Source organism: Anguilla anguilla, chromosome 2 (genome assembly GCF_013347855.1).
Source record: "Anguilla anguilla isolate fAngAng1 chromosome 2, fAngAng1.pri, whole genome shotgun sequence".
Classification (NCBI taxonomy): domain Eukaryota; kingdom Metazoa; phylum Chordata; class Actinopteri; order Anguilliformes; family Anguillidae; genus Anguilla; species Anguilla anguilla.
Window position 1 is genome coordinate 6,786,657 of NC_049202.1, and position 22,430 is coordinate 6,809,086.

General features: G+C 45.6%; 2 protein-coding genes across 2 annotated transcripts in view; one reads left to right on the top strand and one right to left on the bottom strand.

The window, feature by feature from the left end:
• psen2 (presenilin 2) overlaps positions 1–22,430 on the top strand; it is a 39,924-nt gene that overhangs the window by 9,273 nt on the left and 8,221 nt on the right. The window lies entirely within an intron of this gene.
• LOC118219470 (protein MEMO1-like) lies at positions 10,765–21,676 on the bottom strand. The gene is made up of 9 exons (XM_035402643.1): positions 21,229–21,676; positions 17,379–17,460; positions 16,893–16,961; positions 16,542–16,654; positions 16,062–16,173; positions 14,886–15,028; positions 13,234–13,310; positions 12,118–12,222; positions 10,765–10,941 (listed from the first exon to the last, which is right to left on the bottom strand). The coding sequence occupies exons 1-9, from the start codon at positions 21,287–21,289 to the stop codon at positions 10,810–10,812; spliced, it is 894 nt and encodes a 297-aa protein (XP_035258534.1). The 5' UTR covers positions 21,290–21,676; the 3' UTR covers positions 10,765–10,809.

The following is a 22,430-nucleotide window of genomic DNA, read 5'->3' on the forward strand; positions in this document are numbered from 1 at the left end:
AAGTTTCCTTGACTAAATTCCAGTTGGACCGAAGAAAGACTTGATTGTGGTCCACAAATCCACAAGCCCAAGTTGATCGTGAAGTCACACGTCATCACAGAACTTGGGGACCCGCTTTGCCAGACTTGGTGATCTCACAGTTCGCTGAACCCTTGACTGTTGTGCGTGAGCATTTCTGAGAATTAATCAATTGTCCTGAATTAATTTCAGCACGTGAACATGGTCGACAGGGAGTCCTGCAAGCATCTTTGAGGAGGAGAGATTTTAATCAGGCTGTTGTGAGAGGTCAAGGCGATCTTCCATGAGTAAAGGGGGAGGTAAACCAAAGCACGAAGAAGACCAGTACGGCTGGAGAGAAATGAACGAGGTAAAAACTTTTCCACTGGAAAAAAAGTAAAACTCTAATTAAATAACAAATAATAAAGATAACACCCCGATGCTTCTATCTACACAGAAGCACATAATCTCCAATAGTATGCTTCTCTGTTGCATTTGTTACGTTAAATTCCTGTGCAGTTCCTGAGGGCCGGTGTGTGTATGATGGGTGTTCTGGCCAACCAGTTGTTTTGGTTTAATGTTCTAAACCAGGGGTATTGGACGGACTCCAGTTCTGCAGGGCAGCAGTGCCTGCTGGTCTGTGGTGTATTTCAACGTTTCAGTAATTGATTAACTGGATTAAGAATCCAAACAGGAAACCACAAAAAAATAAAAACTGCAGACATGCCAGTCCTCGAGAAATGGAGTTTGACATACCTATAAAAGGCAGTACGCCAGTTCACTCCTGATCAGACCATATTAAACCGGCGCACACGAGCAGCCTGCTGCTTGTAGCTCGTGACTGTCAAGAAGATTGATGTGATCCACTTGAGTCTCAAACACTGGCAAATCAAGCGTGCCCGCCACCCGGATGGTTTCAGCCAAATTATCAAGGACAATGCAGGTTATGTGCATAGGTGCCAGCTCGTCGCCGCTGATGGGCACAGTACTCAAACAGAATAGAGACTGGGAGCGGGTGATCAAGAATTATTATAAGGGGCGACATAGCTCAGGAGGTAAGAGCGGTTGTCTGGCAGTCGGAGGGTTGCCGGTTCGATCCCCCGCCCTGGGCATGTCGAAGTGTCCCTGAGCAAGACACCTAACCCCTAATTGCTCTGGTGAATGCGAGGCATCAATTGTAAAGCGCTTTGGATAAAAGCGCTATATAAATGCAGTCCATTTACCATTTACCAATTATCCAAAACGAGGAGACTTCATTAACACTACAATAGACTTTTTTCTGGCTAAACCTCTGGAGACCGAAACATCAGACCCCCTAATGATTGGCAAACCGATTTGATTTAAGGAGACCAGACACTGGCTTTCTTAAATCATCCATCCACCCATTATCTATACCCCCTTATTGCTGGGCGTGGGAGGTGCTGGAGCCTATTCCAGTGTGCAGTAGGCGAGAGGCAGGAATACACCCTGGGCCGGTCAGCAATTTATCAATGCAATTTAAATAAACGCCATTTTCAAAAAGTGCAAGAAACCTTACATTTCGACCTTAAAATCGTAAGTTCAATTAAATGACTGGGCTATTTAATGAAGTGCAGAAATTGACTTGCAGTCCCAAAACTGATCAGCCCCTACACAAAGGGCTACGGGAGAATAAGAATTGAATGTGTTTATCTTTAAAGGATGTTTCTTGTTGGATGGTCTTACCCTGCTAATAGCTGACCTTTGCCGTCTATGTAATAATCCTATGATACCCTCGTCAGAAGCCTTCTGAGGGGAAGATTCAGTGCGAGTTAATTTGTGTGTAACCAGTAGAATGTCTCATGATTAAGCAGAACGATTAAATCTCGTACTGACTTCAAACAACGCAATCCCAAACTCAGTTATCAGCTGGAATTGATTTAATTTTCAGGATATGAGTTTTCAGGCAGTTTTTGAAGCTCTTTAAAGTAAAAATAACACAGAAATCAGGCCAACATTTTTATAAACTGAGACCACCATCTAAGCTTTTTCCATAGTCAGTCCGTGGGGAAAAAATAACAACTCTGCTTGAAATGAGTTCTTTTTTAGACATTTGGTTAATGCCCGTCATTGACAGAAAGAAAACACTCAAACTAATCTTTCATAGCTTGTCCCTAGTTGCCAGGGCAACTAGCTCCGTAGATAGTTCTACCTCATTTCCTTAGAAACTGCTTCGTCATGGTGCTGTTGATAAATGCCGGTTTTGTGATGCGTGTCGTTGCTTTAAGAAGTACACATCAAAATGTTTGGTGAGAAATCAGCTCTGACAAAAGTTCTTCTAACTCTAAGTACATCTTGTCCCCGTTGGACCAATCCAAACTTAAATTTAAACAGTTAAATTTGTTACATTTCAACAGTGCAAATTAGGTTATGGAGGATGCAGAACGTGACCGTTCTGGTCCCACAGGTCATGTTGTACCGTTGAGAAAGGAACTCAATGTGAAACGTTTCAGAAAAAAAGAACGTTGTTTTAAAAAGGGATACAATATTAATTGCTTGCTATGTAGTTTTCCCCAATGAAAAGTGTATGACAAGCAAAGGCTCAGTATTGCTGTCAAGAATGCCCTGCATGAGTGTTTTTTTTCCCCTCACAACATTATGCTTCAATAAACAAAACAAGAATTCTTTGATACATGATGCCATGATATCACAAAGGTAAAAAGTGAAAAAAACAACATCAGATTGAATTTGCAGCTGCCAAACAATTGTGTGGGTGAACACTTTTTGTCAGCACAACTAACTCCTTGTCCATTTGTTTCATGTCAATGACACATTGAAAACATAGTGCCCCCCCCCCCCCCTTCCCAATTTAAATCTTCTTCCTCCTCCCCCCCCCCCCCCCCATGTCAGTGGTGATTTCTGTCGATGTGAGGCTGTGGCCTGGCCCCTGTTCTCCTGTCATCGTACGGACTAACCGACCTAACGGAAAGTTCTAGAAGCTGTGTTGCCTGCCTGGTGGTGTCGGAAAAGCAACAGCAGTTGTGTGCCCTTTCAGACGCGGGCCAACATGAGCATCCACAGCCAGCCATTTCCCGCCAGTGCTTGACTCGCACTGGATCCTGTGGGATTTCGGCATAAATTTGCGGGAAACAGGATCCTGGACCTCTCCCACAAACTGGAACCTATTTACATTAGGATTAGGCAACTCTTGGAAGGGATGGATAAAAATAAAAATGCGTCATGTGATTCCAGTCTCCTGAACAGGATCCTGGACCTCTCCCACAAACTGGAACCTATTTACATTAGGATTAGGCAACTCTTGGAAGGGATGGATAAAAATAAAAATGCGTCATGTGATTCCAATCTCCATTCCAATCTCCCCCCCCCCCCCCCCCCCCCCCCCCCCCCCCGCAGTCGCAGAATCACTTCCCCTGCTTTCAGCACTTTTGTTTTTTTTTTGTGTTTTTGTTCAAGAATTTCTGAGCTGCTTCAGTTACCTCCCGCACACAGGCACTTTTTGTTCAGACACCTCCGAATTTAAAAATAAAGCACAATTGCTGATTGCATTGACAACGTTGTTGCCCCCCGAATCCTGCATCCTCTGTTCTCCCTCAGGGGTTTTTCTTGCATGACAGTGGGAGGGACCATCGGGGCTGACGTTCTTTGCGAGGCTTTGCACCCGCAAGATGATTGACACCTGTTCTCGTCCAATCCGTAGAAACCACCTGAGCTGGATTTTCTGTGACGGGGATCTCAAACTCCAGTCCTGGAGGACAACTGCAGGCTTTTGTGGTGTCTCTTCAATCAGCAGCCAATTTAGGCCTTGGAACAATGTGTACACACCAGACAATCTGTGACTTAAAATAATAAATTACGTGCAGGAATCCAGCAGGAAGCCTGCCATCAGAAACCCCCCAACCTACAATCCAGTCCCAGTGGAAACTCATTAATGCTGCCCAGCATTGTTTCCAGAAAATGGCCCAAAAAAAAGAAAACAGGAGAAAAACATCAGCAGTGGTTTAAGTGCCCCTCTACTACTACATTCGGTCAAATGATTCTCTTGTTTCACTTTTGTGGTATCCATGGAAATGTTTACTTGAGCCAATAGAAAAATCAGCATCCAGCCCCAGGATCTCACACCATCTGTCCTCCATGGCTTCAGAAGATCTTTCAGTTATATGTGTTGGACATGGGGTGAAAAGGCTCATGGGAGAAATGTTTTTTTTTTTTTTTTAAACTGCTCATCCAGCCTGAGCTCCGTCCACAGAAAACCGTAACTATGGGTACAGGATGTCGGGGATGAGCTGGGATGAAAACTTTGCTTTGACTGCAGAATCCCGTCTGTTCTGGTTCTGGCCCATGTGCAAACAAATGTCCTCCTCCCTCCAACTTTCTGGATGTACTGTATGTACGTGTGCCTTTATGGGAACTGCTGAATTGTGGGGGAAAAATGGCCATTATCAATTTCAGGTAACTTCCTGAACTGAAATGTGATTGGCCCCACCCCACCCCAACCCTGGTTTTACCCAGCATGCACAGTACACAGTCTGAATTCTCCAAACGACGTGACTGTGTACAGTGTGAAGCTACATCACTATTCTGCAACTGAACTAGAGTAAAAGCGTTTTGACGATTGTCTGTGCTGAAGACACGGGTTTCACACACCGCTGGGAGGTAGACCAGGGGCAGCCATGTTAGATGAAGTGTACTGTCCTGGCATTAACCGGCAAGTTTCCCTAAACTAACCCTCACCCCTCCTTCATCAGGATTTATGCACAGCTGTTCCTCCTGTTTGCAATCAAGTGCATTCAACAGGCAGAGGTGAAGGGTGTCAGCAGAAGATTAAATACTGAATCAAATGCTTTTGGGTAGTCATGTCCCAAGAGGTTATTTTGAGGGTATTTAGGCATCTTCTCCAGGATTTTCTTCATACCATTCAACTGCCGGGGGATCTAGTGGACACATTTCCTGGTGTGGGTCTAGAGGAAAAACACTGGGGTTTCCAAGGGTGTTTCCAAAGTACATATCCCATATTCTTTTGGCCTGGAACCCTCATCCCTTGACCGCCATCCAGAGCAGCTGTTCTGCAAACCCCCTCGCATTACCGACAGTGGCCACCGGAGGCCGAGGAGCGAAGTGAGCACAAGGTTGTATGAGGAGGGCTACAGCTGCTAACAAGCCACTGTTTTTTTTGGGCAGGCACAGAAATGGGTCAATTGGAGGTTGGGCTGCCCGGAACCGTTTGGGTCAGCACCACAGACTGGCCACCCACTGGGAGAAAATCTCAGACAGCCCTTCTTCAACCTGGAAAATAGGGGGGGGGGGATCTAAGCACTGTTTGCGGGAGCGTCTTGATGCCTCTCTTCCTTGGATCAAATAAATCCCCACCTGCCACCTTGCTCCCCTTTTCTCCCCAGCCCTCGACCATAACGCCAAAATCCACTCTCTCCTTCACGCTGTCTTACCGCAGGAACACTGTCGACAGTCTGCAGAAATACACCAGCACACTGCTGTTCACCTGACCCATCAACACTCTCAGAAGAAAGGGGGTTCCAAAACACTCCTCTGTGTCTCCATAGAGGAACCCTATAGGGTCCCCAAGGGTCTCTTTGTCAGGAAAAAAATGGTTAAATCTGGGACCTTTCACACTTTTCGGTCATACTACAAAGGGTTCCGCTATGGCCCCGCTACTGAAATCACGGTTCCTGAGGACTGAGAACTGCTAATTTCCCACCCTCCCTGTTCCTGGGAGTCCGGTGTGAAGACAGCCTGGCCAATCAGTAGCACTAATTGTTCAGTTAATTCCCTAGGAGAAAATAAAACCAGGGCCGGATTTAGAATCCAAGGGCCAGACTTGAGTGTCCATGCCCTATGGAGTCAACCCAAAAGAGCCATTTCTTCTGAGAGTGTAGGGTTGTCAACAGTCCAGAGTTAAACAGGCCATCCGGTATTTCAGCCAAAAATGGGTTTGTCCCAGGACAGCTATTGTCCCATATTTCTCTGACTTGTGATGCCATGGATGAGTCAGTATAACACTCACAGAAACACAAAGCAGGCTGCTGAAACACTAGAAAGTGCTATTGTGCTTCTGTTATTCTGTGGTTACCGTGCACAGAATAATGAATTTTATAAATGACCACCAATATTCTAAGCAGATAATGACGGCAACCTGAGACCCATTACATATTTTCAATAGAACCAGGCAACATAAAGGTTTCTCTGGAAAAAATCGTATTTTGAACACAGCAGTAGGCGTACCATTGTAGATAACAAAAAGGAGCTAGCTTACCATCCTCTCTTGTACATCTTCAATTGACAGAAAAAATCTTTTGAAGTCTGCATTACTAATTACATTGTTGAAACACACACACACACACACACAGACAGACAGATACACACACAGGCACACACACACAGCCTGACAATATAATGCCTCGGGACCTCGCAGCTCACCTTGGCACATACGATGAATGGCAGTTGATTTAAAAAAAAAAAAAAAAAAAAAAAGTTTTTAAAAAGCTGTCTTTGGAACAACTTTTGTGTCATCCAAACTGCCATTTAAAACCCACTAGCCTCGGCTAGCCTTGGTAGCCGGCCAGCACCCCTGCCAAGGCTGTCAGAGTACACTTTCTTGAGGTCTTTTCAAAGGCTGGGAAATCATTATTCCAGTTTTGCCAAATGGTTCGGTTGGGTTATTATTTATTCATTTATTTAGGTGACTATCTGTGAAAATGTCCATTGTGAAGTATTTCTTTCTGACGACCTGTATATAGCCATCTAAAATTCAAGGCTTGAATTATTTATTAACAAAGATATTTATTTATTTATCGTTTGTTTGTTTGTCTCACATATACGATGCCCCAGCCAAGACAGTGATGTTGGCATGGCCACTGTTTAGTGAAACTGGAGCGATGCTCTATGGAGCATTCTGGACAATCTATTTGGAAAATCTATACATCTCTAGGCCTCGAGTTTAGAAATGACGTATTTTACATCAGTTATGTTTATTCATGGTTATATATTAGGAAAATGCCAGTATACGTCTTTAGCTTGTGGCTTAATGAATACGTAAGGATTGTGTAGGGTTTTCTATTGAAAGCATCGTCTGCCCCAGATAGTCAATCCCTCGCTCTCATTTTCTAATTACCAGTTGAACACATCCCAGGAATCCCTTTCAAAGCACATAACATCGCACGATTGTTACTCCCACGCTGTCGAAACCGGTTAAGATATTTATACACACGGGCTATTTGTCTGGCACATTTACTGTGTGGCAGTAGTCTTGGCACCTTCTCCCGGCAACACTTGTTTAAAAGAAAACTTAAAAATGTCAAAACTTTTTGTTAAATTAAATTCAGTTTCAAGTAGTTTTTGAAACTGAATTTAATTGGTGGCATAGCCTAATCCCAAGCCATACCACCTTGTTTTTAGTTGCTTGTGGTGAGAGAACAGGGAAGTGCACAGGCATCCATAGAAATCACTATCTTCAAAAATAGCCAAATTATCAGTATGCCCGTAGGTCATTGTTAGGACAACTTGACACACTACTCAAAAAAAAACTGTGTAGCGGTTAATCAGGTAATCAGTTAATCTCCCCCTCCACAGGATAGAATACCATGGCAACTTGATATTGGCTGAACATCCTGTTTTGAGCAGCCTGGAGCCAGTTTCCTAAAACAGATTTTCAGATCTAGCCTAGCTCCCTTTGTTGTTTACTGTAACAATGCTGATCTTGGCAACAGTGATTTATATGATCAAGGCAACAAGCCCCACAGTCCCATCAGAGTCACGGTGCTTAATGACATTGGAAAATGTAGCCTACCGGCAGCAAACAGGACAGACTAATTTTTCCCCATCTACATCTGAGGCACACGTGCGTGTATGTGGACTGTGTCCCAGTGGATGTCCAGCATGTGGCACTATTCTGTATGTCCCAATTCTCATTCTACCACAGCTGACCTGTAGCGCCACCTGGTGGACAAGCAAAATATTTTTTCACTAAGAGAGCAGGAAGGTATGGTGTCCAAGCAGAATTCACTGACATATTCGTGTGGTGTTTCTTGGGTCTTCAATACAAAGTGAATGTTCCTTTTCGGTTTATATCAGTGTACAGTTTGAAAAAAAAGTTTTGACTTTCAAATCAAGCAAAAGAACAGCTAAAGGAGCTTCTAAAGCTCCTATTTCTTCACAAGGGAGATATGAAGTCCATGAAGCACGATCTATCATGAAAGTCTTCAGTGACTTTGAGCCCCTTAATATAAAACTGGATCAGCACTTTTCTGTGAACCACCCCACCGATGTGACTTTGATCACTAGCTTCAGAACATTCCAGAAATGCTACCATAGACGTTCTTTTCATAAACTGTAAAACAGGATGTGCAGATAATGTGAATATAAATGTGTTGCAACCAGTAAACCATTTTTTCTGGATTATTCTTTCACAGCATGTCTTAATTGCTTAATTCCAGACTTGTTGGAAAGTCCATCAATGAGGCTGAGCCTTGAGGAAAAGGGTGAGAAAAATGTAAGAACTGCCTAAAAAAAATGTATAATCTAAAAGTTTGAGATTTTCTTTTTACTTCTCTGCTTTAGCATCTGCATAGGTCAATAGGTCATAGGTCAACCACTGACAGGTTTCCTGCAAATACCCCACAGCAGACCGAATAAGGACACATTTCTTTCCATTAGCAACAACTTAAGCCCGGAACTAGTGCCAAAGAGGAAAAACACAAACACACAATTAAATGACAAAGGAAAAAAGGAAAAACAATGAGTTTCAGCATTTTTAAAAGTTTTTTTTTTCTTTTTCTTTAAACATTTATAATGATCTCTGGATAACATCTGCAGAGCATACCGGGTGCTTAATCAATGCAACCTGAGATAAAAAGACTCCACCGTGGAGTGCTGCAGTTTTTTAGTTTTTTTTTTTTTTCCTTAAACAAGAGAGGTTCTTGACTTCAAGTGCAGACCACTCCGTTTCCCTCTCGGCAATTGACAAGGACAAACAAAATGATGAACAGATAAACAGACAGTTTAATCTAGCCTCCTCTCTCCGAGTCTTTCTGCAGGGAGATCAGGCGGGCGCCAGGCTGGCGAGCCTTGTGCTAACGGGTCCTTAACTCCGAAATGCACAGCTCCTCGTGAAGCCTCAACACAGGGAGGTGCAAACGGGCAAAGGAACGACCCACTCTGTAAACCTGGGGTGGGGGGGGCAAACGGTCAGATACTGGAACAAAAATAAATGGCTTCCGCTGTCCTGACTTTGGATTCGAATGGCTGTGCATGCTGGGAAATGAAGGCGCAAACATGGTTGCGGAAAATTCAATTAAGAGGGGGCGGGGGAGGGATAATTTACGTCCCGATAACGGTAGCCACGGGCAAAACCGGCACAGTCTGCAAGCTGCTCAGTCAACAGACTGGATTTGACGTGCGCCTGCCCCCAAAAACAACTTAACCAGCTCATTCGTGGCATCTGAACGGGCAGTTATGGCACCTCACACTTTAGGAACGTGGAAATATTTCGGAAATGTGACGAACACAAACCTTGCGTCTGCGACGACGCATCTAATCGTCACTCCAAGACGAAAGGAAATTCGAAAATTGCTATTCGCCAAATCAGGCCAAAAGTTGGGACTCTGTTCGGCATTGCACACCGCATCTTAAGTTTCGTTACTTCACAGGATCAAAAAATAATAATAAAGATCAATTCAGGGCAAATGCATAAAATACACCAGTCGTAAAACAAAATCTCACTTTATAATGGAAAGGGAAGGCTGAACTACAGTAATGCATACGCTAAAATGTGCTACTGAATGCTTATAGGTCAACTTCAAACCTGCAGGTCAACATCAAGGTAGAATCAAAACAAATATGAAAAAGAATATGTGAAAAAACAAGACGGGTAAAATGAGGAAAAAGACCGGGGAGGGAAAAAAAAAAAGTCTAAAAACAAGTGATTATTTTTTTTTTTTGGTATAGATTGTACAGCAGAATGTTAGTGGACTTGTGTGTGCACGTGTGCGTGTGCGTGTGTGTGTGTGTGTGTGTGTAGCCCTTTTATTAGAAACTGCAACAGTAGGCCTCTGTTGTATTGTGTTGGCAGTAGCTACCTAAACGGCTTATATGTACGCTTCCAAAAAGATGCACGAGCAGCTGATATTTCTCTCTTCCTGTCCGGTATCATTCGTTAAAAATAAAAGCGCCTTTGCAGTTTCAGTGTACATCCAGCACAGCTAATGTTTTTTTCCTTTTTTTAACAGAATACAAGTGTACAGTTCTGCAGAGTGCAAATGTAAAGATAAATGCTTTTATATATATATATATTTTTCCCCAACTCACAATTTGTTTTTTGTCTTTTTTGTTCTTTTTTCTGTCACTCAGGAAAATGGGGAGGTGTGTGAAGTTCAAAAAGTCCTGGCATGCCTCGTACACCCCTCCCCAAACCCCCCCCTTGCCCCCCCCCCCCCCCAAACCCCCCCTGGCCAGCTCATAGTGAACACAAAACTGGCTGTGTCACTTGCACTAGCACACCGAATCAATGCCAGCCACCCCCCAAACACAAAGGGGGGTGGGGAAAGGTGGTTTCAACCAGGTCTCAAGCTGGGAAACGCACAAGTTGAGGAGGCGGGGGGGGGGGGAGGGGAGGGGAGGGAGATAAGACGGTGGGCACATATTTCTCCTATGTGTGTTTGTAATGGTAGCTGTGCGTTAGTAATGTACCCCAAGCACGTCAGTCTGACCCGGTCCTGGAAGGGGGCGGGGAGGGACTCCGAAGCCAAAACTGCTTTCTGAGGGGGGGGAGGGGGGGGGGGGAGGAGGGGGGCCGAGGTGCGGGGGGGTTCGACGGGTCCCTCCTCAGTGGGCCACCAGTGATCCGGCTGCGTAGCTGACCGAGCTGTCCTGCCAGCTCCTGCACTGGCTCGACTGGGCGTAGTTGAGGAAGGAGAAGTTCATGTCCAGCCCGACCTTCTTCAGCTCAGCCACAGCCTGCGCACACAAACACACAGGAATGGGGGGGGGGGGGGGGGGGGGGTGGGCGAGTGGGGGGGTCAGCATGTGCCTCCAAATGGCCCAAGTGCCCCCAGGCGCTGCAGTGGGTGTGGCCTTTCGTTCAGACCGACATTACTGACAGGGTGAGGGGCCGCAGGGGCCGCTTCAAATGTAACTGAACTGGCACCTGTATTCATAAAGCATCCGAGTAGGAGTAACAATCTAGAATCAGGTTCTCGCCCATATCCTAACCCTTATTCATAATGAGCTGAAAGGGCCCACTGATATACTTTATGAATATGGGCCTGTATTCATAAAACATCTCAGATTAAGCGTATGCATCTACGATAAGCGTTCAGCTGTCCATATCTTAACTTTTTAATCATTAGAAGCAAAACTGCTTAACTGATCTTAAGGTCAACGCTTGTGCTCTGAGAAACTTTATGAATACGGGCTTAGCCGTTTCAGCGCTGAGCTAGAATAGAGGCCTGCACCCCCATCAGCCCTTCCGAGATGAGCTTGGAGGTCCCTGCGCTACAGGATGCTAAACAGTCTGTTTAAAGTCCTGAAATCCAAAATGAGATCATTTAAATCCTAAATGAGATTTCGGATTGAAGGATTTAATCGCCGCTTGGAACGGAAAAGCCTTGCGTGTGCCACTTTTTTAAGTTGGTGACCTCACGAGACCCTACGCGGGGTCCCGCTGGTTCGCGAGATGGCGGGCAGGGAAGATCCGGTGCGCCGCGATAATGGCCTCAGTCATTAAACACCCACCGGTCCGCGACGCGGAAAGCAAGCCGCGTCGGATTTAAGCCGAACAACAGAGTTCTGTTCTCACTCCAGGAAAACTTTCGATTAAAATTTGGAAGGACGGCTCCGGTGCTGTTGACTTGTGCTTTGGCCAGCAGCCAATGCAGAGAGTCCGCGGGACTGAAATTATCCACTAAACTTGTATATTTTTGCTTTTTCTCAGGGGACTATTTTCTCCCGATTTTTCTGCCCAGTCACCGTTTGATAGCGTTTCAAAATACGCCGCCAACACCTCAAGGCTCGGACCACACACACTACCAAGCAAATCTATTCCACTTTTTTTCCCTCCTTTGCCATTCTGTTCCATTTTATTTTCATCAGGGAGGACACGTTTTTTACATAATTAAAATGGCAGATACTCACGTTTAACAGTACTCCGATGGGGTGACGTCCACAGATTGTGTTGTGGTACTTCTTCAAGTAATTGCTAAAGGATATAGGGTCTAGCTGCTCAATGATGCCCATTCCCTGGATAGAAAAGAGTTAACAGTTAACAGATTACTCAACCCAGACTTTGACTGACAGCTGAGGAAGTGGAGGGTAAAAAATTATATGAAATTCTTAAGATATTTAAATTTCACATATACCCTTTAAAAAATACCTTTCGCTATGGATGCAGTGAAGACCAAACTGGCTTTAGGACTAGCAAAGTGTGCGCCTCACAGGATGCTAATGCAAAATGCTAAGCACACTGCCAACCTTATGGGATATACCATAAGACTAGACTTAATATATCTCAATAATTATGTCAGGCTTCCTGTGATTAAAGCCATCTGTGTGAAATGGTGGGTTTATCATTAAAAGCAAAATAATGAATCAGACAAGACAACTAACAAATGAATCTACAAGAAACCTAATAGCCTGACAGACGGAGTACATATTACTATAACTGCTCACTATGACTGATGACAAAAGCCTTGAAGCATAACATTTTCTTTTTTGGAATTTGGCAGATGCTCTTATCCAGGGCAACCCAACAGATCACATTTTTATGTGCAATCCATTTATACAGCTGGATATTTAACTGAAACGATTTAGGTTAAGCACCCTGTCCTAGGGTAGAACTGCAGCATTCCACCCGGGAATCGAACCTGTGACCATCCGGTTCCCTAACCATTATACTAAACTGCCACACAAGACCAAGCCACTGAGTGGAAGACAAACCAGGCAGATAAGCCTGCCGGTACTGCTGTGAGCCTGGTCTGGGCCACATTTGTGGTCGGAAACTTCCGGAAATTCTGCACCACACCTACCAAGCTCCTGTAGGCCATTACTCAGTGGCAGTGTAGAGCCCAGGGTTTGTGCCCTATAAGACACAGGTTTGACTCCCGGGTAGGTTTCTGCTGTTGTACCCTTGCGGGAAGGCTCAGGACAGGCCCGCGTCTGGTATCTGCTAAATTCCAGAAATGTAAATAACTGCCACAGTTAACGTAAGCCACTCCAGCCACGGCCGGCGTAAGTGGAGGCAGCTGCGCTTGCCATTTTATCGAGGTGCTCGATGGATCTGTAGATCTCCCCCTGGGACTCGTCGTAGTAGGTGTAGCGGAATCGGTGCCCTTCAGGAAGGTGGGGGGCGGGGGATGGGTGGGGACAGAGGAGAAGTTTAAAGAAAAATTAAAAGTACATCAGCAACGTTCCGTACAATAGACTGCTGCACCTTGGGCCTGGCCTTGAATTAGTGCAACTGCATCACAATTTATCTGCTGAGGTTGTTACACACACACACACACAGACACCCGCACCTGCACACACACATGCGCACACACACGCACGCACAGAGGTTGTACAAATTTGTTGAGTGGTGGCAGACTGCAGCAGGAATGACCCATTATAGTTTCCACACCGTGTTTAGCCTCAGGCTAAGAACGTACATAGCCCTGGGCTAACAGAACCCTTAGCCCCAGGCTAAGCCTCGACTATGACTAACCCTGGTGTAATGCAGAGTTTAAAAAAAAAACCACAGTTTTCACACTTAACCGTCTATGCCCATGCGCTAGCCTTACCCCCTGGCCTAGCTTCCGAGAAGCTTGCTTTTACCCATCCGGGCTAACCAGCAGATACCGAATATTCGCAGACCCGTTTTGAGGTGTCACCAAACACTCAGCGATAACCTTGCTCCAGAGTACATACAGAAACTTAGACTAAGTCCACGCTCTCCAACCTTTGAAGAGGCAGGTACGAAAGCAGCTTCACCTGGGGCTGCCGGCCCCTTAATCCTTTTTTGATGACAGCCTCTCAAAGCAGTTAAGAGCATACTCAAATCTGCAGGTTAGCCCTGGGTTTAGCTGGCATTAAATATGTAGGGAAATTAGCTCGGCTACAGTTAGCTCCAGGTTTAAGGACAGCCCAGGGCTAATACAATTACGTGCGAAACCCCTAATTATAATGTGATTTTCCTAACGTCGGCTAATGGGTCCCTGGTTGGACGGCCCTTCAAGGATCACGAGAACAAGCACAGTTCAGCACATTCGGGCTCCGCTTGGGAATAGAAAGTTAAATTGGGCATTTCAGCTGCAGTTTAAATTTGATGAGCGAATGTATAGAACTATCACTCCATTTTTTGCAACAGTAAAGGTTTCGTTTATTAACTGCTAAACTCAAGACTTAATTGCAAGAGAAAACAAAGTACATTTTCTTGACATTTTGAGTCATACTGAAGTATTTAGCTTGAATCCATACTGAACAATAGTGTTTTAGCAATGTATAACAACAGCACAAACTCTCTGAAGAGTAGGTTTTTTGGAATATTTTTTTCAAAATTATGTCAGTGTTCTAGAACTCCCATTGCTTTCAGTTACAAGTAGTGATTGTGACACTAGCATGACATTCAGTTAAGTACATCTTAAGCACACACATGATCTTACATTTTAAAGGGTACAGGTGCTCCAATTTCTCTTATACATATACACAGGGGTGCCAATTGGGAGGGGGGGGGGGGAGTTAGGATGATTCCAAGGGCCCTGACTGGCCTGTAAGATCTTTTCAAAGTCCCTGGTGCCGCCCCTGCATATACACCACTGGAAACATAACCGTTTGTGACTCCGTGTCTGCCTGGTCACACATTAGCATGCGCACGCTACTTCCAGGGCTCGGCGTCTGGCGGGAACAGAGGCGTTACCGCGGTAACTCACCCCAGTGGCAGAAGTCCGATGAGATGACGAAGAGGTTGGAGGGGTCGGCCAGGTATTTACTGAGGAGCTTCCCGTACTCCTGCTCCTTGGCTTCGCTCAGGGCGCCCACCAGCACGGGCACGATGGCGAACTCGTCTTTATGGCTGCGGGGGGGCAGAACAAAAATATGAGATGAGCTGGCGGGCCTGATCGGTGGAACGGCCCTGTTGAGCCCAGGCGGGTTTTTAAACGAGGGGGGAGGAGGGAACGGGAGGGGGGGGGCACCAGACAGCTCCCACGCTTCGCCGCCGGCCTCGTTAATCGCCTCGCGTCCGTCACGGCGGCCCAATTAGGCAAACGCCGGCGCGCTGTAAACGCGCTGATCCAGTGTCATAAAGGGTCCATCAGAGGCTGAGGACTGTAAAGGCGCTGATTCACTGTCACAATGGATCCATGAGAGGCTGAGAAACGGCGGTCAGCGGCGGGTGACGGGCGGGTGCTTCCTGTAGCCAGAGCTGCCACAGAGCTCAGTTCTGAACGCTCAGCGGCGAAACGGCTACACGCTAACTAGCCAACACGCTAACTAGCCAACACCCTCAGACAGCACAGCCACATCTTCCTGTTGTAGTGCGAACTTTGTCAAAATGTCGGCCAGGTGGCTGCCTACCTACCCTACCCAACAGTCCACACCTCGACCTCAATCAAGAATGAAACTGCCATTCTCAAAAAATAAGAATTCCTGAATTTCAATTGGGCCGGATTATATTTCAGCCTACAATTCAGCCTGGAATTTCTGAGTGGTTCTGACTGGATGACAATTGACTATGCCGATGTTTTCAACCTACTGTGACCTCCAGGGCCTTCGGCAATTGTACTCCCAACAGCGCTTTGTCTTAAAATTGTTGTTTTTGACAGGTCCAGCGGATTAAATATCGAAAAATATATGTCAGGCCACTCCACCATTACAACTTGAGTCACCTCTAGTCTCACTTAAAGGTTTCAAATCACCACACCATCACCGAAAACTTGTTCTGCTACCCTATCACACAAGGTGAAACATGAACAGTGCTACCTTTTCAGAAAGTTGTTCTGCGTACATAGCACCTCGCTCACAAGTGCCACGCACCCTGTCAATCAGTGACACACAACCTGTCTGATTGGAGAAAAGGTCGGCAGCCCCGCCTCCCGCAGCATTACCTCTCCATGGCTTTGGCCGTGTAGGGCAGGTGCATCTCGATGCTGTGCTCGTCCTCGTCCGTCTGCAGGCTCATGCGCTCGAACATCCCGGTTTTCCAGAGGTCAGCGTAAACTGCCGGGGGGGGGGGGGGGGGGAGAGGAAACTTTATTCCTGCGAGGCTCCACCGGGAACAAATTCACATGCTGCGCATTTTCTCTCACATTATTAAATCGTTTTCCGATGCACCGTCAGCCGGAAGGCGACTTGGAGCTTGTCATAGATAAATCACTACCCTTGCTTTTGAGATGAGGACTTTGCTGATCTGCAGTACCACTCTTCACAGGTTTTCTCCACCGTACCAAGTTTAATACGTACTCTGATACTCGACGTCAGACGTTGGATTAAGTGGGGGAGGAGGGAGGGGGTCATTTCCAGTTCAACCCTGACAAAGTCTGTGTAAAAATCTTGGTGGTCGTGTGGTCCTAGGCCGCGGGCCTTACCCTTCTGGTCGATCTTGAGGTCGTACAGCGGCGTTCTGTAGATTTCAGCGGGCGAGAGGGCACAGTGGGACAGTGGCACGTGATGGGAGGGGCCCAGAATGAAGACTCTTCGACTGCGGGGCGAGAGGAGAGGGGGGGTCGACCCAGGTCACACACATCCATGTCTGCCTCACACACTGCTGTTTGGAAGGCCAGTTTGACACAGGCTCTGTTACAGGGCCTCCAGGGTCACATGGGTACTCGGTCAGAGGGACTCGGTCAAAAGGACAGGGGGACTCGGTCAAAGGGACAGGGGGACTCGGTCAAAGGGACAGGGGGAATTTTAGAACACGAAAAACCAGCCAAACTCACGTGACAGTGGGGTCCACCTGTTTGTAAGCGTACGCTGCACAGGATCCGCAGTAAGTGTACCCAGCATGCCTGCAAACACAACCTTAGTCTTAGCGGAAACAAAATAAACCAAAATGGCAACAGGGACAAGAATCATAACAGGAAGTAAGTTCGTAATGACCAGTGGAAGCACTGAATTACAAATGGGACATGTTCATACTTTGGGGAATGGCAACGAAATACACGAAATGTGACCATTATATCAATTCAGCCCATTTGATATTTGTAACGAATTAAAATTCATCTGGTTATGTGCACATTTGTCGGAAACTGTAAAATATCACACTGGTTTTGGTCTGCAGTCACATAGATGAGCACCTTTTTTTATCCCCGCCCACCACAGGCGTTCAGTTACATCGGTTTGCCACAGTGAACGCGTAGCCCGTTTCTGCTCTTAAAAATCGTAGCTTTTTTTACGGTCACTCAGGAGATAATGCAAAGCCTTACGGTGCGATGATTGCTCTGGCAGGTTTTACCGAAGACTGCACTTGAGACAGCCAGCCCTCTAATTGCGCATTCAGCTGCGATCCTGGACAGGGAAGAAGGGAAAAAAAGGCCTTTAAAAAAAACAGAATGCACATGAATTTTAAATCACATCAGGGCAAAGGCTGACTGCATTACCATTTTCAATAATCCTGCTGCTACGTTGGAAGGGCCTGAGGGAGGGGGGGGGGGGGGAGAATAGATAATGCAGAAATAAACAGCCTTGTACATTTTTGTCCCCACATACCCACTTAAGCTGCATGCATAAGTTTTAAGGACACCTGTCATAATACAAGTGATGTCCCTCAGCTGGCTCCTGGCCTTGTATGTAATGGGACAGCGCATCATAACAACCAGCTGCCATTTCTCTACTGTAAGCCTATCCAAAGCTGCAAGAGCAGTTTCCGCTCTTCATATACGCATGCAGTCTCAGGTCTCACAAAACAGTTATACTGATGCAAAAATATGTTTATTCACAACACGTGCCTGTGTAAGAAGTGCAAAAAAGGTGAAACAAACTGAAAAAGACGTTTCAGTTTTACACCATCATCATTTCTCCAGTTAATCCTAAAAATCGGGGGAGCAGACGCACTTTATTTCTTAATTTTTCGCAAGCAGGTTTGCAATGATAAATCCAGTCATCCAGTTAACCTAGTCATTTTCGCCTCTTGAGAAGTCAGGCGGTCGCCTGTTCAGCGAACGGCTGTCCGTCGCGCTGAAGCGGGGTTTTGCCCGCGGAGCAACATCTGCCAGCGGCGCCCGCTCTCTGCCCCCGGGGGGAGGCGCGGCGGGAGTTAGCGGATGAAGCAGCGGCTCTTATCCGCCACCGCGGCGGCGTGCCAGGCTGGCACAGGAAGTGCGTTAGGCAGACGCCGCTTCTGTTTTCCACGGCACGTTCGTGTGAAAAAAGGGGGGGGGGGGGGGGGGCGGGTTGGGGAAGGAAGGAAAAATTTGTTTTCACTCCCAGACGCGGACGACAATCTGTTCTCCGGCAATTTGCTCAGCGGGAAAGTAAGTGAAAGACCGTCAGGGGCTCGTTCGAGCGTTGATGACAGCGAGCAGATGAGTGCCTGGACAGTGCCGACGTCATTTGCCCCCCCGTGTCGGCATATCTGGTTGTCAGTGAGTTTGTCCCACGATGTCGTGCCGATGTCCCCCCCAGTCGATAAAGCCTGAATGTGGACTGTGGCAGGGGAATGCCGTTCAGTGTGAAACGATTCCAGGTGGACACGAATTGGCAAGATCAGGCCAGTTCTCTACCCACCGATTATGCGCTAGTTTTTTGTGGACGGTGCTTAACTTCGCATGTGCCATTTTATCAACCATACCGCCCCAACACACACACACACATGCACACATTAAGTCAGTGTTCTAGAACTCCATTGCTTCCAACTGCCAGTAGTGGTTGTTACATCAGCATTGGAATGTTCAGTTAAGATCATTCTATTCACATATTTGTGATCCTGCACCTTTAAAGGGTTAATGACAAAATCTTAGCCACCGTGGTCTGGACTGAACAAGATGAGCCAGAAAATTGACTGAGGACTTGGAAGGCAAAGGTCACAGACAGCAATCCGCAGACGAGCTAGTACCCTGTCTGTGAAGAAAAACAACCATGCCAGGAGCAAGTCTGCGCCGCTCGCTGACATCACACAGCTGAAGTGGTAGGTAACATTAATTCTCCCCCCCCACCAGAGACATAATAAAAAGCCAATACTGAAATGCTTCTCTGTGGGAGACTGTAATTAGGGTTCCTTTTGCTTGGTGATTGAAGAACGAGGCCGGCTGAAACTAAAAGTGCGGTGGAGCCATTGCAGCCAACAGCGCTTCTCTGATGTGAACCAATCATTTTGTTTTGCCGTCGGGAGCAGAGCCCTTTTGATTGGTCCAAACAATTCAGCCACTGACAGCTCACTGTAGCTCCACCCCATTACAGGATTTGCAAACTCAACTCTCCCATCGTGACCTGTACCGTAAAACAGACCTGAAGCACCTGTGCTTGATATATATGATAGATCTGTGCTTGATATATAGTTGTGTATTACTAGACCATACCCCACAGTATATTACCGGCATTCTCATTCCGATCTGCTCTTTTTGTATGAATAAACACACAACTGTGCGCATGCAAAATGGTAAACACCCAGTCCAAGTTCTGGCAACTGGGATTCCACATCCCACTGCAAACTCCTGACCACAGAATGTGCTCCTGAATTAAGCAACGGGAGTTCTTTGATCTTCTTTTTTTTAACTTAAATTCTGAAAGGTCTTCGCGGCACAGCTCAACAGACTGTGTGTGAATCTACCATCTTCGGCACTTCACAGTTAATCCGTTTCCAGGCCTCCGGCCGCGGATTTCTCACGAAGACCCCCCCTTCTCTTGCACGAGAGCATGCATCTTATCTGTTGGGCAGGAACGTTCTCGGCGCGTGCACAGCCTCCTCCAAGCTGAAGCTGTTTTTCTGATAAACGCGTGGCACCGTTTTATCTAGGATTTAGTACATTTTTCATAAATGTTTCATTTTTCTTGAATACTTTTTTTTTTTTTTTTTTTTTACCAACAGTCCAAATTACTTTCTTGTTTTTAGGTTGCATACCTTCAAGTTTCCCAACATCATCATCATCATCATAATAATAATTTATTATTATTGTCATGCAAGCAAGCTGCTGAAAAGACGGACCTTTTTTTCTACACACCACTACCGCTAGCTTGTAAGGCATTCTGTCCAAAACAAACTATGGCTGTTATCAGTTTCATCTTCATCTCGACTGGAGAAGCTCTGTACCAAACCCATGTGTTTTTATATACGAAGTGAAAAAACTACGGGGGTATCTGTCAGTAAAAGCTTTAATACCAAGAATGTTTAGCCAGGCTATACACACGCAAGGATAGCTAGCTAGTTTGCTGGCTAGAGGACTCCCTGTAACAAAGCTAAAAATGTCATGCTAAAGTGTTGGAAACTGTCTCGTTAAATAATCTACAAAGTTAATGACATTTACCCTGGCGTGGCATGCTACTAGCCCACACTAGTAACTGTTAAGCAAGGGTAATGGCACTAGTCAGCTGGTTAGTTTTTAATCGTTTTCAGTCACTTGACATGTAGATACTTCGCTTGTTCGCTAGCAAGAATGACTACCCAGCTAGCTAGCTAATGGAAGTGACTCAGCCCTGCTAGTGTCAGAAAAGCAAATAAAAGCCTTTCTTTTGTTTATAGAGAGCACATCCGCTGTCTGGCCGGCTAAGAAACCAAAGCGCTGAATCAGCTCTATAATGCGGCTTTAGCAAGCTAATATTAGCACTCATTAGTAAACACATTTAATAGAGTTTAATACAGAACGATGTAAATAAACAACTATGTAGCTTATTTTGATGGTTAGCTAGTTAGTCACCAAGCGAGCTTGCTAGGTAGCCATCGAGCTAACGTTATGTTAGAGCTCGCTAGCCAGTTAATTAGCAGGCTACAAACACGGGAAGGAAGCGGCCCACAATAGTGAAAACAACAAGCCCAAGATTTTTTTTTAAAACAAGAACCCACAATTTTAAAATGTCATCATAAGACCCGAAAGTATTCTCGTTATCTAGGTTGCCAAAAAAAGTTTACGTTTACACGTGTGCTCGGTCTTTTGTAAGCAGAGCTTGTCAAAACAATGTCAAATCATAGAAGCACGGCCTGTCTCGTTCCCTTTAAAAATCCCCTTTGATGATATATCCCCCAGCTGATTGTGTCCCCCACCCCCACCGCACAGTAGTTCATTGTGCCCGGACCATGGCCCATTGGAAACCCAATATTACCCCCCTTCTCCCCGGTTCTACCTGAAGCGGTGTACCAGCTGCCGGCGTGACTTGCTTCTCTGCACACCACTCGGTTCGACATCTTAGTGCCAAAGCCGCCTATCTTGTTCAGGTAACACCTTCTCAGGAAAAAAAGTAGCAAGACGAAAAGAAGAAAAATACTAGTAGCCACTACCAGTACAAGTGAAGTGGGGTGCACTAGCTAGCGCTAGCTAATGGGAAATCGACTATCGGGATGAGGATGATAGTAGCTGACAAGCGAGCTATTTACGTAAACATTCAGCTGACTAAATATAATGGTTTGAAACTACAGTGAAATAAGCAGAGTGGAAATCTTCGACGCCTTCTTTTGCAACGCGTAAAACTGGATATTGACTGTTGGAGAAGAACAGAAAGCCAGGCGAGTTCGTCCAAGCGCTGCTGGAAGAGAACTGTGGTCACCCGTAGTGGTTTGTCATTACTCGGCTACCGTGCCTTGGTTGCGACGAAGAACCTCTCATTGGTTGAGAGTCTGTCGGAATGTTTCCATTCGTTGCGAACTTGAGGCAGGTGAGCAGTGTGGTCTAGGTATACTTAACTGGATTGGTTAGTTGCAGACATAGTGGGGGCTTTGATTTGTTGAAATTATGATGTGGGTGTGGCTGACACTTATACTTGAATAATGAATGGTCAGCGGCCACCGAGACGTCATTCGGTGGCTGATTCTGCCACTATGCAAAGTTGATGAGGGATGTTTATAGAGTACTGTACGAATAAAATAATTGCCAATTAACAGGCTGCCTAAACGTAAACTTATTAAATGAAGTACCAATTGTTTTAAAACAACCATACGGAAAACATATTGACATTAGTAACCATCAAAGTAACCAAAATAGCTTATAACAACTGAAAGTCTAAATTCATGGGAAGCAAACTCAAAACCACATTCTAAACACCGTAATCGCGATTTACTACGAACTCATTTCAGTGAAAAAATTGAGGAAGATCATGTTTCCACGCATTTTGATAAATCTTAAGCTGCAACAGACTGTTGTTTGTAGAATTCTCATTTTGATGTCCGTTCAATACGTGTGTTAGCCATTTAATTTGCATTACGTTATGCATTTTCTTTTTTCAATCTTATTAATCTTATTCTTGTGATAAAATAGCTTATTTCCCCTAATTTCAATATAACTAAGATCCCATTAGAATCATATGCTCAAATGTAATTAGCAGGGTTGAGT

Bases quoted from the DNA above. Each gene is read 5' to 3' on its own strand.
- LOC118219470 (XM_035402643.1), bottom strand. From the start codon at position 21,289: ATGTCGAACCGAGTGGTGTGCAGAGAAGCAAGTCACGCCGGCAGCTGG. The intron at 17,461-21,228 runs GTAGAACCGGGG...TTCCCTGTCCAG, and splicing joins CAGCTGGTACACCGCTTCAG to GATCGCAGCTGAATGCGCAA. The intron at 16,174-16,541 runs GTAAGGCCCGCG...CCCCCCCGGCAG, and splicing joins CCTCAAGATCGACCAGAAGG to TTTACGCTGACCTCTGGAAA.